The 15140-nt window shown below is 46.0% G+C and overlaps 1 protein-coding gene across 2 annotated transcripts in view; it reads left to right on the top strand.

Moving 5' to 3' along the window:
* The window catches only part of DOC2B (double C2 domain beta), a 168970-nt gene that overhangs the window by 146272 nt on the left and 7558 nt on the right, over positions 1-15140 (top strand). For both annotated transcript variants that reach the window (XM_056865137.1, XM_056865136.1), the window contains one exon: positions 4527-4684. In XM_056865137.1, the coding sequence (XP_056721115.1) occupies positions 4527-4684 (158 nt within the window). The remainder of the gene's footprint in view (positions 1-4526; positions 4685-15140) is intronic.

Raw genomic sequence — 15140 nt, 5'->3', positions numbered from 1 at the left:
AGTTTGAGTGGAAAACAGCCCCTTGTGATGCGGCGCTTCCGGTTTACAACTGGAAGTGTCGTGGTGCCTCGGGCAGGCGCGCATGCACGCGTTGCCCGCCAACCCTCAGTTGGTCAGTGGGCAGCCAGGTGGGTTGGTGGGGATTTGCCTGGCACCACCTGGCACTTATAATCTGTGCTGAAACAACTGTGTTGAAATTACAAAAACAGCATGTAGACTCAATTTCTATGCAGTAATAATTTTACTATACACAATCACAATGAATCATAAGACTAAATCCTAACTCTAATACAAAAACTACAGCCTGTAGACAAATACACAGACAATACAGTGATACAGAAATATATACAAATCTCTCACAGGGTGAGAGGCTAGTCACTTCCCTCGTAGGAGCACTCAATCACAATGTATGGAGGCTGCAAAGTCCTCTACCATTGACTTAATATTGGGGCATGTCTTGCCCAAAGTCCATCATTTCTCATAAGTAGAAGAAAGAAGATATTCACAAGAGAGGCGTTGCCCAGGACGCCACCTCCGGATCAGTGTGCATTTTGCCAAATCCGGCTTCTTCAGCTAGATAAACTCCTTAATGCGTTTAAGCAAATTTGCTCCGTCTTAGCATGCTCATGGGTACAAAAACCTCTGTAAATAAACATATAGTGCTCACTAGCATCATTATAATCACAAAAAAATTTCTTTAAAATTTAAATGTACAGAATAGAATACTCATGCTCACCACAAGTACAGAAGACCATCAGACCACTCTGGGTATTTGGTTCCTTACTGAATCACCTATGTAATTGGATAAAAGTTCTTCCCCTTGATTTAACCAGGATTCACAGGTGGCCAGCTGTATCTCGTTAGTATATGACTAAGGGTTTATTTAGGGATTAGGAATAAAGATCTAGAAAACTCTTAAGAACATCGTTAACCCAAAAAACAAGCCAAATCAAATTCAGTATTTAGACCAGCAGGTGCTAATGTTTTGAATAAAAAGATATATTTCATTTCTTGTCTCAGAGCATTTTTTTAATATCCTGTTGGAAGTATGGACGGGGCTTGTATTGCCAGATGACAAAAAAGTATGTCATTGTCAGTGTGTCCCTTTTTAAGGAAGTGTTCAGTGAGAGGTGCGTCCAAAACCTTAGCACGTATCCGTGCTCTGTGTTCACCAATACGTAATTTAATTTGTCTACTGGTCGAACCGATGTACATCAGAGAACATGGGCAAATAATTGCATAAACAATATTTTGAGACAAACAATTGGTAAAGTTTCTTAGTTGGAATTTAAAATTAAACGAAGGTGAACTTACTTCCTTAACCGGGAGGCTAAACGGACACATTACGCATGCGCCGCCCTTGTGGTGGCCGGACACATTAACCCCTTGTCTCTAGTAAATCAGTTTCCACTAAACAGTTCCTCAGAGAATCAGTTTTCCTCAGACCGAACGTTGGAAAATTTTCACAACCTGGCTCTTTACTCACTTAGGGATGCATAAACCCTTTCTTTGTCATTTCTTTTCGTTTCTATCAAGTATCCTTTTGTTCTTTTGTGTGCTTTATTTATGCCATTTTTATGTTAATACAGGTCAGCAAGGATGAGAATGTTGTTAGAACCCACAGTATACACAAAGCAACCCCAATCTGGGGTCAGATCTCCCACCCCTGCACTTATATGGTTGCCAACCTGCAGGCACTAGCTGGAGATCTCCTGCTATTACAACTGATCTCCAGCCGATAGAGATCAGTTCCCCTGGAGAAAATGGCCACTTTGGCAATTGGACTCTATGGCATTGAAGTCCCTCCCTTCCTCAGACCCCACCCTCCTCAGGCTCCACCCCAAAAACCTCCCACCAATGGCAAAGAGGGAACTGGCAACCCTAGCTGGCACACCTGTAAACAGCTTCTTTCTGTTTTAAATTATAGCTTGTGTTTTCAACTGAGCTGTAAAGTGAGAGCCTGCAGAGGTTCTGTTGCCAGCAGAACGGCTGGGGAGCCTGTCTCAGTCGAGGCAACCTGCAAATGTGATCAAAGCTTGCCCTTGACTGACCCTGAGTGCTTCCTCTCTCCAAACTGGGCCCACCAGCCTGTGTGAACGGAATCCTGATTGGATCTGACACTCCCTTCCACTGTGCAATTGGGTGCCGTTTAAGTTGCTTTTAATCCTGTCTTTGCACGGGCAGTAATGAGCATGTTGGAATTCCAGCAGGCAAATTAATGGTGTCAGACTCACCAGTTGGCAATTTATTACTCTGAGAGTTGGAAAGACAACAGAGGAGAAGTGTACCTTCTCAGCAACTGTGGGGCTGGTTTGGAAAACAAAGAATCCAACCCAAATAATGGAACAGCATCCTTAGAGCTCTGTGATCCGTATAATAAATTGTAAAAGAATGCCAATTTCACCCCTGCTGGCTCAGGGCCTCTGTAGTAGGAGAAGAAGAGTTGGTTTTTATATGCCGACTTTCTTTACCACTTAAGGAAAGAATCAAACTGGCTTACAATCCCCTTCCCTTCCCCTCCCCACAACAGACACCCTGTGAGGTAGGTGGGGCTGAGAGAGCTCTAAGAGAGCTGTGATTAGCCCAAGGTCACCCAGCTGACTTTGTGTGTAGGAGTGGGGAAACAAATCCAGTTCACCAGCTTAGCGTCCGCCGGCGCTCATGTGGAGGAGTGGGGCATCCAACCCGGTTCTCCAAATCAGAGTCCCCTACTCCAAACCCCCACTGTTCACCACTACACCATGCTGGTTTGCGATTGCCTGCCTCCACACCACAGCCCTGGTCTTCCTTGGAGGTTGCCCATCCAAATACTTACCAGGTGATTGATTTATTTAGTCTGCCTTGCTACATAGATCCATGCTGACTGCTGTCTTAGTAGTTCAGTAATATCCATAAATTGGGAGCCTAAGAGGAATTATGGGGGGGAGGGAATTCCGGAGATGTTATTGCTACAGACACGCAACTATTTCCCTCTAGGGTCCTGTAATTAATTTATTAATTTGATTTATACCCCTCCATTTTTCAGCAGTGCCAGGCTCAGGGCGGCTAATAACATACTGTGTGTGTGTAAAGTGCCATCAAGTATCAACCCCATAGAGTTTTCAAGGCAAGAGACAAACAGTGGTGGTTTGCGATTGCCAGCCTCCACATCACAACCCTGGTTTTCCTTGGGAGGCTGCCCATCCAAATCTTTACCAGGGCCAACCCTGTTGATCTTCTGAGATCTGGCGATGTCAGGCCGCCCTCCAGCTATCCAGGTCAGGGATACACGCACATACACGGTTAAAATATGTAATTAAAACCTAATCTAGACTAAAACAATATGTACACTATATAGATGGCACCCTAAACTATATTCTAGCTCTCCTACCTCATCTAGGAAGAGATCATTTCCACATGATGATGTGGTGTCTCAGGTGTTTGAGCAGGCCAATTTCTCCCACCCCATCAGGGCTGCCGAAGTGGTTTAATTATTAGAAATTAATAGAGGTTTAATTATTAGAAATGGGCAGTTGAAGCTCTTCATGGCATGAAGTTAAATACTAATTGCTGCGATCAAACTGGTATTAATCGGACAGCTAGAGGGACCAGTTTAAAAGCTGGCAACCTTCAGCTGCTCTCAATATTAGATGCCCCCTAGAGCATGCTCAGTCTTTCTCCTCTCTCTTTCAATGAGTTGCCAAAATTATATTTTTCTGCATACCAGGGGAATCCTCCAAATATGTAGAAACCCCTAATACTTTGAGAGAGGGAGAAAAGGTTCCCTCTTTCTGCTTTCTCTCCACTATGCATCATTACTTTCCTTTCCTTTTCAAGCTCCCATGACCCACAGGTCCTGAGCAGTTAATACGGAGTTTTTTTAAAAAAAAAATCTTTAAGGAAAATATAGTGGATAGATACTTGGCCACCACGGATGTTATACTTGGATCTCTATCCACCAGCAAAAAGGGGACTACCGGTTACGGTGGCAGGTAGTTTCATTAAAATAGGAGTGATCTGTTGATCCCGTTGGAATTTGAAATGGGGACACTCCAGCATCATATGAGATAGTGCGTCAATTTTCTTCATGTTACACAAGCAAAGTCTTTCTGACTTTGCCATATCTTCCATTTAGCACCGCTGAAGGTCCGCCGTTCAGACAAGCAAGCATAAAAGGCTCTTCGGAAACCCAGGAATGTTAAACTACTGAAATATAGTGGAGTTCGCAGAGGAGGAAGGATACCTAAGAATTGAATGGAACATACTCTTCTGTGCATCATTATATAAACCTTTCCCCACCACCACCCACATTACAGTGCAGTCCTAGGAAGGCTTTCTTGGGAGTAAGCCCCACAGAGTAGACGTCAGTAGGATTCTGGGTAGACGTGCCTACATTGCAGGGTTGGTCACTCTTTTTGAAACTGGAAAGCCCCCCAACCTTTTTTGCTGTTGTGCTTTGGCTGCTGGAGGGGGCTCTGGCTCTGTTTGCAAAGCACAGCTGCAGAGAGAAACCAGGATCTGAGCCACGTATCCTTTTCTCTGCGCAGATAGATAAAACGGAAGACAAGTCCCTGGAGGAACGTGGCCGGATCCTCATCTCCCTCAAGTACAGCTCGCAGAAGCAAGGCCTGCTGGTGGGCATCGTCCGTTGCGCGCATTTGGCTGCCATGGATGCAAATGGCTACTCGGACCCCTACGTGAAAACGTAAGTGTGAGTGTTGTGCGGTGTCATTCTGTTTCATACTTTCATCCCACCATTTTCTCTCTGCTCGTTTTCCCATTTTGTTCATTTCCTTTACACCAGGGCTTTCCAACGTGGTGCCCGCAAGGGCTTTTAGAAAGTGAGCGGGGTCAGGTGGGGCTTTTGCCCAACAAGTCTTCTGATTGGCCATGGCACTGACCCAAGGGTCAAACTCCCCATCTGGCAATGGATCTTCAATGTGTACAGGCCCATACCTTTCCAGGGCTGTGGTATAGCCATGTCCCCAAGAGCTGACAGCTGCCCCTTGCAGTTAGAAGCTGGTTTCACTGCCTTCCTGCCTGCTGTAAAAGTCTACATTGAAGATTAAAAATTAGTTGACCTGTTGCAACTTTCTCTCAAGAAATTCTAGGGATTGTGGAACTCTCTCGCCGTATGTACAGCCCCGGTGCCAGCAGCTTGTGTTTATTAGTCAGTGCCCATCAGCCTTCATCTCCCCCCATGCCCTCTTAGGCCTGCTGTGCCTAATGTGGTGGTGTATTCTGGGTCTTCTATTCAGCTAGAAAGAAGCAACTGATTTTGAACCGACTCTCTGGATTAGGGTTGCTAGATACCAGGTAATGGCGGGCAATTGCTCCCCAATTAAGGAGTTCTGCACGCCACCCCTCAGCTGGCCGGCGGGTGGAAGCAGGCCAGCTGAAGGGAGGGCAATTAACGTCAGTTCGGATTTTACCCTGGAAATGATGGTTTCCATAGAGTTTTTGGAGGAATGTGCTAGAGTGTCCCTTTTGCTTCTGGGGTGAACGTGGAAGTGATGTTATTGCACTGATCACGCCCCCCCCCCCAGCCCCACCACAACGAAGTTCCCACTGGTGGTGAGGAGGAACCTGACAACCCAACTCGGGATGCACACCACAGTATTTCTCTAGTTTTGTTGATGTTCCCTTCCAGCCTTCCCCAGTTACGCAGGGCTACCAATGCTGTGTCGATAACGGATCTCTTGGTCATTTCTTATTCTCGCAGAATACATCTTACAATGCATTATAAGGAAATTGTGTCCCCTCCAAGTTCATTCAGGCCAACCTACACATCTCTGTGTTATGGGCTGCACATGTTGGGCATGCTGTGAGAAAGCTGATAGCGTTTTGTGTTGGGTTGCACAATCAGGAACTCCTGTGACTCGAAAGCCACAGAAGAGTTTCACCACTCTGTCTCTGCATTAGTCACTGTCACTGCCTTTTCAGTCAATCTCCATGGTGGGGTGGGCGATTCTGTTGCAAATAAGTGGACTGTAGCCCTCAAAAGCTTCTACCACCATATATCATTTAGACTTTAAGGTCCCTTTGCATTTTTTTTTTTTTTTTGCTACAGCTAACCAGCATGGCTGGAGGCGCCCCGTGGTGCAGAGTGTTAAGCTGCAGTACTGCAGTCAAAAGCTCTGCTCACGACCTGAGTTCGATCCCGACGGAAGTCGGTTTCTGGTAGCCGGCTCAAGGTTGACTCAGCCTTCCATCCTTGCGAGGTCGGTGAAATGAGTACCCAGCTTGCTGGGGGCAAAGGGAAGATGACTGGGGAAGGCACTGGCAAACCACCCAAAAACATAGTCTGCCTAGTAAACGTTGGGATGTGACGTCACCCCATGGGTCAGGAATGACCCGGTGCTTGCACAGGGGACCTTTACCTTTACCTTTACCTAACCAGCATGGCTACTCCTCTGAAATGTTTTTGGTCCCTTTCAAAAGAGGCCAGCCAGATGCTTCTGGGAAACCTCTCCCTGTTGTGTCTCTAGCATCTGGTTCTCAGAGATGATGGAGGTTCCACCTATTAATGGTGATGGCCACTGACTACTTAATTTTTTTGGAAAAGCGAATACACGGAGGTCCTTCTGTGGCTCTTAGTTGTGATATACAAATAGAACCTCCATGTTCAGTGGCAGTATACCTTTACATATTAAATGCTTGGGGCAAACAATAAGAACCATCATCTTTGTGGTCTGCTTGGGAACTTCTCGTATCTCCAATACTGTGATAACAATTTCCATCAGAGGACATGCTCCCTGCATGAGGTGAGGCAGATGGCTACTAAAGACAGGGCCTTTTCTGCTGTAGCACCTTGTCTATGGAATGCCCTCCTTGGAATCTTTTGCCTGGCATCAAATTAAATGTGATGGTGTCCGTTACGTAGGTGATACCCTTTACACTTTTTAACTTTTACATTAATTATTCTCATTTACTGCTGGTGATTTGAGCCATTTGTTGCCCTGCCATTTCTCATTTCTGCTGTTCTGACTCGGAAAAAAATCCCATTTTGATTTTGCTTCCCCTTTGTGCAAATTCCGTTTAAGGCTTTATTTTTGTGCTGTTTCCTGTTTCCTTTGGCAAACATTTTCCCAATTGGTTTATATAATGGTTAAAATTTTTGCATTTAAATAGCATGTAAACAGCGTCCGAATATCGTAAAATGAACAAATGAATCGGGAATGCCAGCTACCCAAATGGGCAAATGAAAGCATTCCTGATGACAACGTGTATAAAGAAACACAAAAGTCTGATTCGCTCATCCCTAGTTTAACCGCCAGTTTTAGCTACAATTTTAGATGGATATTTGTTATTATTAATGATTAATAATTTGTTATTATTAATGTTATTAATGACTTAGTAGTGTGGTTGTATTTCATTCTCATTGGCAACTGCCTCAGGAACAGCATGATATAAGTCATCCTTTAAATAAACAAAGATTATAATATCTGATAGGCCTCAGCCAGAAAGAGAATGCTAGTCTGGATAGATCTAGCTCAGATTCGCTAGACAGGGCTGTCAAGAAGACATACCTATCTAAATGGATCCATTCTTACAAATTTCCATCTCTCCTGGCAGCCTGATATGATTTGCTCTTGTATCTCCTGCGTGGGTCTTTGCAATACGGATAGTGTGAACAGCGACCCCTTTCTCTCTTTTTTAAATATATATATATATTTTTGAAATTTTCAGAAAAAAACAAATATAACATAACATTGGTTCTTGTAGGTTATCCGGGCTGTGTGACAGTGGTCTTGGTATTTTCTTTCCTGACGTTTCGACACTGTCCTTCAGTGTTACTCCTCTGAAGATGCCTGCCACAGCTGCTGGCGAAACGTCAGGAAAGAAAATACCAAGACCACGGTCACACAGCTCGGATAACCTACAAGAACCAATGAACTCTGACCGTGAAAGCCTTCGACAATATGACATAACATTCTCAATCATTCACTTACATACAGTGTAAGCAGTCTTTCAGGGAGTTCATTTTGAAATGATCGTTTGTGTCGTACTGGACATTTATTTAATCATAAAGAAGCAGGGATTCAAATGCTTCCAGCTTCCTCGGAGCTCTTTCTGAGCAGAAGAAAGGCTTTTTAAAACCAAGACTTGGATTTCTCCCACACACACACACACACACTCCTTTCAGATTGCTCCAGTTTTTGTTGTTTGTTCTTAAAATGCTTTTTTATGCAGCAATTGGGTTTGGTGGGGGGAATTTTCTCTCACAGTAAGCTCTACAAAGTAAGCCAATTACAAAGCAGCATTTAAAGGGGCGGGGACTTGATTTGAGCTTGGAGGCTGCTGGTGCATAGATTCCCAACAGGAAAGTGTGGGTCCAGCGAGCAACATACCTCAGGTAAAACTCCCATGCATAAACAACCGTAGTTTCCCCCTCCTCTATTTGACACTGTCCTGAACCCTAGGAAGTAGCTTAGGCTGAGACAGAGTGACTAGCCCAAGGGCCCCCAGTGAGCTTCCAAGCAGCCTGGAGATTTGAACTCAGATCTCCCTAGTGTTTGTCCAGGTGACACCTTCATGACACTGGCTTGCTAACCCAACACAGAAGGACTGTTTTTGAGCTGGCCCCAAAAGGCTTTCCCTTGTCGCTTCTACTGCTGAACCAGGTTTGATTTCTTTTTTCACCCTTGTCAGGACACAGATGGAAATCCGCTCCCCCTGGTGTTTGAGTTTGCAACTGGCCTGTTGCTTTGTGTCATCTCCCCACTGTGTTGATCGGTTTGCACAGGGGCTGCAGGCGACGGGCCGTGAATGAGGCTGTCTCTGACCAAGAGAGAGGTTTCTGCCGCCTGGCTAGGGAAATTTTCTGGCTCGGGATGAAAGCACAGGAAAATAGATATCTGCTGGCGAGTAGAACTGTTGAAAATGAGTGGCGATCTTGTGGCCCTCCAGAGGAAAAACAAGTTTCCAGCCAAGACATCTCCAGAATCCCAATGCTGTCCAAACTAGGAGCGCCATGACTACCGTATTTTTCGCTCCATGGGACGCACCTGACCATAAGACACACCTAGTTTTTAGAGGAGGAAAACAAGATTTTTTCTTGTTTTCCTCCTCTAAAAACTTGTCTTATGGAGCGAATGACGGCTGGGCGCGTGTGTGTTGGGACGGCGCCAGCTGGGAGGAGGGCAGGGCCGCACAGAGCCGGCTGGGCGCGTGCGTGTCGGGACAGCGCGAGCCGGCGCACGCACCCTTCTGGCTCTGTGCGGCCCCACCCACCTCCCAGCTGGCCGTCGGGGTGGGAAACGCCGGCTCACACTGTCCGGACGCACACGCGCCTAGCCGGCTCTGTGCGCCCCGCCCGCCTCCCAGCTGGCTGTCGGCTCGCACCGTCCGGACGCGCACGCGCCCAGCCGGCTCTGTGCGCCCTGCCCGCCTCCCAGCTGGCCGTCGGGGCAGGGAAAGCCGGCTCGCGCCGTCCGGACGTGCACGCTCCCAGCCGGCTCTGTGTGCCGTGCCCGCTTCCCAGCTGGCCATCGGGGCAGGGAACGCCAGCTCGCACTGTCCAGACGCACACGCGCCCAGCTGGCGTTCCCCGCCCCAATGGCCAGCTGGGAGGCAGGTGGGGCGTACAGAGTCGGCTGGGCGCGTGCGCGTCCAGACGGCGCAAGCCGGCATTCGCTCCATAAGACACACAGACATTTCCCCTCACTTTTGAGGAGGAAAAAAGTGCGTCTTATTGAGCAGAAAATACGGTATTTGGCATTTTTCTCCTCCAAAGGCAAAAATAACACATTTGCTGTTACAGAAAGTTGGCTGGAAGCGGAATGGGAAATATTATTGCTGAATTCACCATCTCACCCCATGAAATCAATCAGAGCAAGGAAAGAAAGGCACATGGCAATGTGCAATTAATACAGTTTTGCATACATCAATCAATCAATACCTTTGTTGGCACATTAGTTACAAAAGCAATCATATAAAAGGATATCCAATAAATAAAATAAACAACGGTAAATAAAATTCATTCATGGACTGGTAGCCATCAAGTCAGTTATGCTTAGTTCCTTGAATTCTCATGGCAGCTAGAAGAAACTTTTCTACTTTCTCCGAGGTACAAGAGTGCCGGTCAGCCAAAAGGAAAGTCACTTTGTCTTTTGCAGAGAGATATGAAATATCTTTTATCAGCTGTTCAATATGACGTTCCTGTAAAGACTCATAATATACACAATAGAGCAGCACATGGGTCATTCATTGTCTCTGGTAGGTTCTGCGAATGTGGACAAGTCTGATTACAGATGGGGGTGTTCTTGAATCTGTCCCAAAGGATTTCTGATGGAAAGATGTTTAAGCGCGCTAACATGAAGGCCCATCGGAGCTGTGGGGAAGTTAAACAAGATTTCCGGTTGGGTGGAGGAGGCAGCTGCAGCGATTTGCATACATGTGCCATGGCAATTCCTGTCTGCTCTGAAATCTGGAGGGTGACGTGTGCTGTGGCGATCAGCAGTGTGCACCGTACCAATTTGGAGCTGTCTTGCAAACGCAGCATCTCTGATTTGGGGGAGAAGCCTTGTCGCACGTATGGTGCCCAGTAATGTCGGAATGCAAAAACATGCTGCCAAGCGTCACCCATCCCAGTTCAAAACAGCTGCACCCTGACCATCTGAGTCCGGCCTGGCCGGGAAAGGGCAGGGTATAAATAAAACAAGAAATAAATCTTAGTTTTACCTCCTCCTTATCCTCCCACCTTAACCCCGAGCTTAAGGGCTGCCCCCTTGTAAAGCGTCTGTGCCAAGAATTGTTCCCCAGAGAAGCACCATTTTTTGCCCTGCTCATTCTTACCCTCCCCCTCCCACCACCAGTTGCTGCCTGTTTTCTGCCTCCCCCTATCTGATACACATACACAGTGCTGTTATTTCCTGGCAGAAAGGATAGGGCCAGATGCACATTCTCCACCACACTGTTTTGGTGGTTACGCATCGCAGCACAGGAGTGCACGGATCCAAATATTATTTTTTAAACCTTTCCTCCTTCTCCAGCCGCCCCTCCATCAGGTGGGAAATGTTCCAAAACAGATAATTTTCCAAATATTTTTCTGATGCTGCATTTTTCATGGAAGATATTCTGCTTGACATCTCTAAATATATCTGTAGTTGTCAGGGCTGTTGTGCTGCTGCAAACCAGTCATGTTGGAAGGGCTAAATGTGGGATATGAAGCATGGACAACCCCACCCCCCACCCCCCAGTGCTTGTACATGGTCCAGGCTTATACATGGTATATTTGCCCCCTTTGGCTAATATTAAATTATGTATTTAAATTAGAATCAGGAAAATTTCTGGCTCACATTTGCCTGGAATGCCCATATCTCTGAGGCCCCATTTCCAAAAATGTGGGGATCTGAGAATCATTTTGCATATTTAGTCTGCACTTTCTCGAAGGGGTTCCCAATGCTGCATTTAGCAATTCTCGATTAGGCTTCGGCTCTTACTGGCCCTTCCTCTTTGGAGTGCAACATTAGACATTAGCATGTGGAACAGGTCAGGGCACTTATTCAGAACAACGGACTGGAAGTGCCCCATTGGACCAAACACCATATAATCCAGCGTTGTGCCAAGCAGAGGCCCCTGGGAGACTCCCCAGCTGAACAGCCAAAGTGGTCCTCCAAGGGATGCCAACCTCCAGGTACTAGCTGGAGATCTCCTGCTATTACAACTGATCTCCAGCTGATAGAGATCAGTTCCCCTGGAGAAAATGGCCGCTTTGCCAATTGGACTCTACAGCATTGAAGTCCCTCCTCTCTCCAAACCCCGCTCTCCTCAGGCTCCGCCCCAGAAACCTCCCACCGGTGGCAAAGAGGGACCTGGCAACCCTAGGTCCTCCCCACTAGCTTGCCCCCAGCTTGGGTAGGAAGGCTGTCCCGCTCCAGACGTGTCCCAGCATCAAATGCTCCATTCAGCATCCTTCTGAATTTCTGTTTCTCTGAGCTTTGTTTACAAGCAAGGTGTCCAAATGTGTTTTTTTATTTAAAATTTTCAAAAAGAAACAAACATAGCAATCTCAATCATTGAAATACAACCTGAGTTCTTGTGCTCAAGCAGATGAATGTAACTTCTCAGAAAAATCTCTGTCAAAACTGGCACCCATCTTTGAGTCAACAGCGTAAAAAAGTAGAAACAAACAGAAATGGGAAATTAGCAAAGTGGGGGGGGGGGAATCTTCCTGACTTTGCATGAAAACAAAAAGAAATGAAAAGCAACATATGTCCAGGATGACATGAGTGTGAATGATGGTTCAGGGAGTATGTATTTCAATGATTGAGATTGCTATGTTTGTTTGCCCTGAATGCAAGGAAACCAGCAGAGGAACTTGAACTTTCAAACCAAGTCTGTCGTTACTAAATTCAGGCACTTCCCTGTTTTGTTGGGATTTTTCTTTATTTACTAATTCATTCGTACCCCACCTTTCTGCCCATTGGGACCCAAAGCGACTTACATCAGTCTTCTCTCCTCCATTTTATCCTTCTAATAACCCTGTGAAATAGGCTAGGCTGAGAGTGTGACTGGCCCAAGGTCACCCAGCGAGCTTCCATGGCACGAGTGGGGGTTCGAACCCAGGTCTCCCAGATACTAGTCCGACACTCTTAACCTCTACATCACACTGGCGATATGATTTAATATTTGTTTTAAACATGTATACACTTTGGATAGGGGACACAATCCATATGTTCATAGTGTTTCTATAATTATGAGATGTACTTGAGTAAGAGCGCAGAGAGTACACTCTCCCCTAATACAAATCTGGGATGCGCCAACCATAAATAGACAGAAATCCCCATGGCGTTCTATTCTGCATCACAGACAGCTTGGAACAGGATGGTGCATTCCAGAGAGAATCTGTATGAGGGAATAATTTAGAAATATTCCCCCACCCCATCATGTGGTCTCCAAGAGGTACTTCCTCTGTTCATGGAGGTTCTGTTTAGTTCCCCTAGCTAACAGCAGCTGTCTTGATGGTGGGTTTGATAGAAGAAGAAGAAGAAGAAGAAGAAGAAGAAGAAGAAGAAGAAGAAGAAGAAGAAGAAGAAGAAGAAGAAGAAGAAGAAGAAGAAGAAGAAGAAGAAGAAGAATTGTTTTTTATATGCCGACTTTCTCTACCACTTAAGGAAGAATCAAACCAGCTTACAATCACCTTCCCTTCCCCTCCCCACAGCAGACACCCTGTGAGGTAGGTGAGGCTGAGAGAATGTGACTTGCCCAAGGTCTCCCAGCTGGCTTCATATGTAGGAGTGGGGAAACCGGCCCGGTTCACCAGATTAGCATCCGCTGCTCATGTGGAGGAGTGGGGAATTGAACCTGGTTCTCCAGATCAGACTCCACCGCTCCAACCCACCGCTCTTAACCAGTACACCACACTGGCTCATATTCCTGAGGTCTGTGGCTGGCCCCGCTCCGCTTCCTCTCCGTGGATCGCCTTGGCAAGGCTTTGTGTTCTGTGGGTGGCTGCGTACATTGTGTTTCGCTGGAGCCAGCAAAGGAGGTGGAGGAGAGGCGTGGAAGCTGAGGGCGCTTCAGACAAAAGGAAAAGGTGCTGGAGAGAACGAGACCCAGGGAAACAGATTGGAAAGGCGAAGCAAAGGAAACTGAATCACGCTCGTTGTTTGTTGCATGTACAATGGGGGTGGTGAAAGGTTTCGTCAGAAATACCAGAAGGGGAAAGACGTTGGGAGCGTGCCTCGGATCAGCAGTATCCTTTTCTTCCATGGGCTCCTTGGATAAATTTGGCGGCTGTTGGCCACTGTTTGGCAAGGATCAAATGACTGGAACCAGCAGGTGAACAGCCCCAGCAGCCTTGCAAAGATGTGCTCAGATTAGGGTTGCCAACCTCCAGGGAGGGGCTGTGGCTCAGTGGGAGAGCATCTGCTTGGCATGCAGAAGGTCCCAGGTTCAATCCCTGGCATCTCCAGATAAAGGAACCAGGCAAGTAGGTGATGTGAAAGACCTCTTCTGCCTGAGACCCTGGAGAGCCGCTGCCGGTCTGAGTAGACAATACTGACCTTGATGGACCAAGGGTCTGATTCAGTAGAGGGCAGCTTCATGTGTACAATACAAATACATTATTATTATTATATTTTACTATATTATATATCATATTATTTTTATATTATATTATTATTCATAATAATAATAACAGAGTAGTAGTAATAGCCCTGACCTGGATGGCCCAGGCTAGCCTGATCTCGTCAGATCTCAGAAGCTAAGCAGGGTCAGCCCTGGTTAGTATTTGGATGGGAGACCACCAAGGAATACCAGGGTTGCTGTGCAGAGGAAGGCAATGGAAAACCACCTCTGTTAGTCTCTTGCCATGAAAACCCCCAAAAGGAGTCGCCATAAGTCAGCTGCGACTTGACGGCACTTTACACACACAGTAGTAATAGTAATACTACTACTATTGTGGTAGTAGTAGTAGCAGCACCAGGAAGAGATCCTTTTTTCCTTAACTACATCCTTGAATTTGAATCCACAAAGTCCAACCAGTAGAGCCTGAGGATCCCCCATGTTCCTCCAATGAACACCCCCCCACACACAGAGACTGTGGGGGTTACCGCACCTGGTATTCCCAGCGATGTATTGAGAGTTTGAAAATGTTATAAAAAATATCGCTTTAAAAGGGTTTTTGGATACCACGGCTTATAAATGGTTGGAAGACGTCTTCACAGCTAAAGGGGCCAAACAAAGTGCAAACAGTATTTTTTATAACGTTTTCAAACTCTTAATACATTGGTGGGAATACATTGAAAACGTTATAAAAAATACTGTTTGCACTTTCTAACTCTTAATACATCGCTGGGAATACAAGTGTGGTAACCCCCTATCCCCTGTGCACACACACGCATATTCACACTCACTATCCCACACCATCCAGAGCTAATGATAGCAGGGATGGGAACAAAAACGGCACTGTGAAGATAATCACAGAGGAAAAGGAGCTTTTAAAAAACTCTCCCTTGTAACTCAATCTGCAGTTGCCGTTGCCCCATTTACATATCTTAATGAGATCAGTGGATTTTGGGCAAAGTAAGTAAGTAAGTAAGTAAGTAAGTAAGTAAGTAAGGAAGGAAGGAAGGAAGGAAAGAAAGAAAGAAAGAAAGAAAGAAAGAAAGAAAGAAAGAAAGAAAGAAAGAAAGAAAGAAAGAAAGAAAGAAAGA

This window comes from Euleptes europaea, chromosome 19 (genome assembly GCF_029931775.1).
Source record: "Euleptes europaea isolate rEulEur1 chromosome 19, rEulEur1.hap1, whole genome shotgun sequence".
NCBI lineage: Eukaryota > Metazoa > Chordata > Lepidosauria > Squamata > Sphaerodactylidae > Euleptes > Euleptes europaea.
The sequence above is the reverse complement of the archived record's forward strand: the minus strand, read 5'-3'. Positions and strand labels throughout refer to the sequence as shown.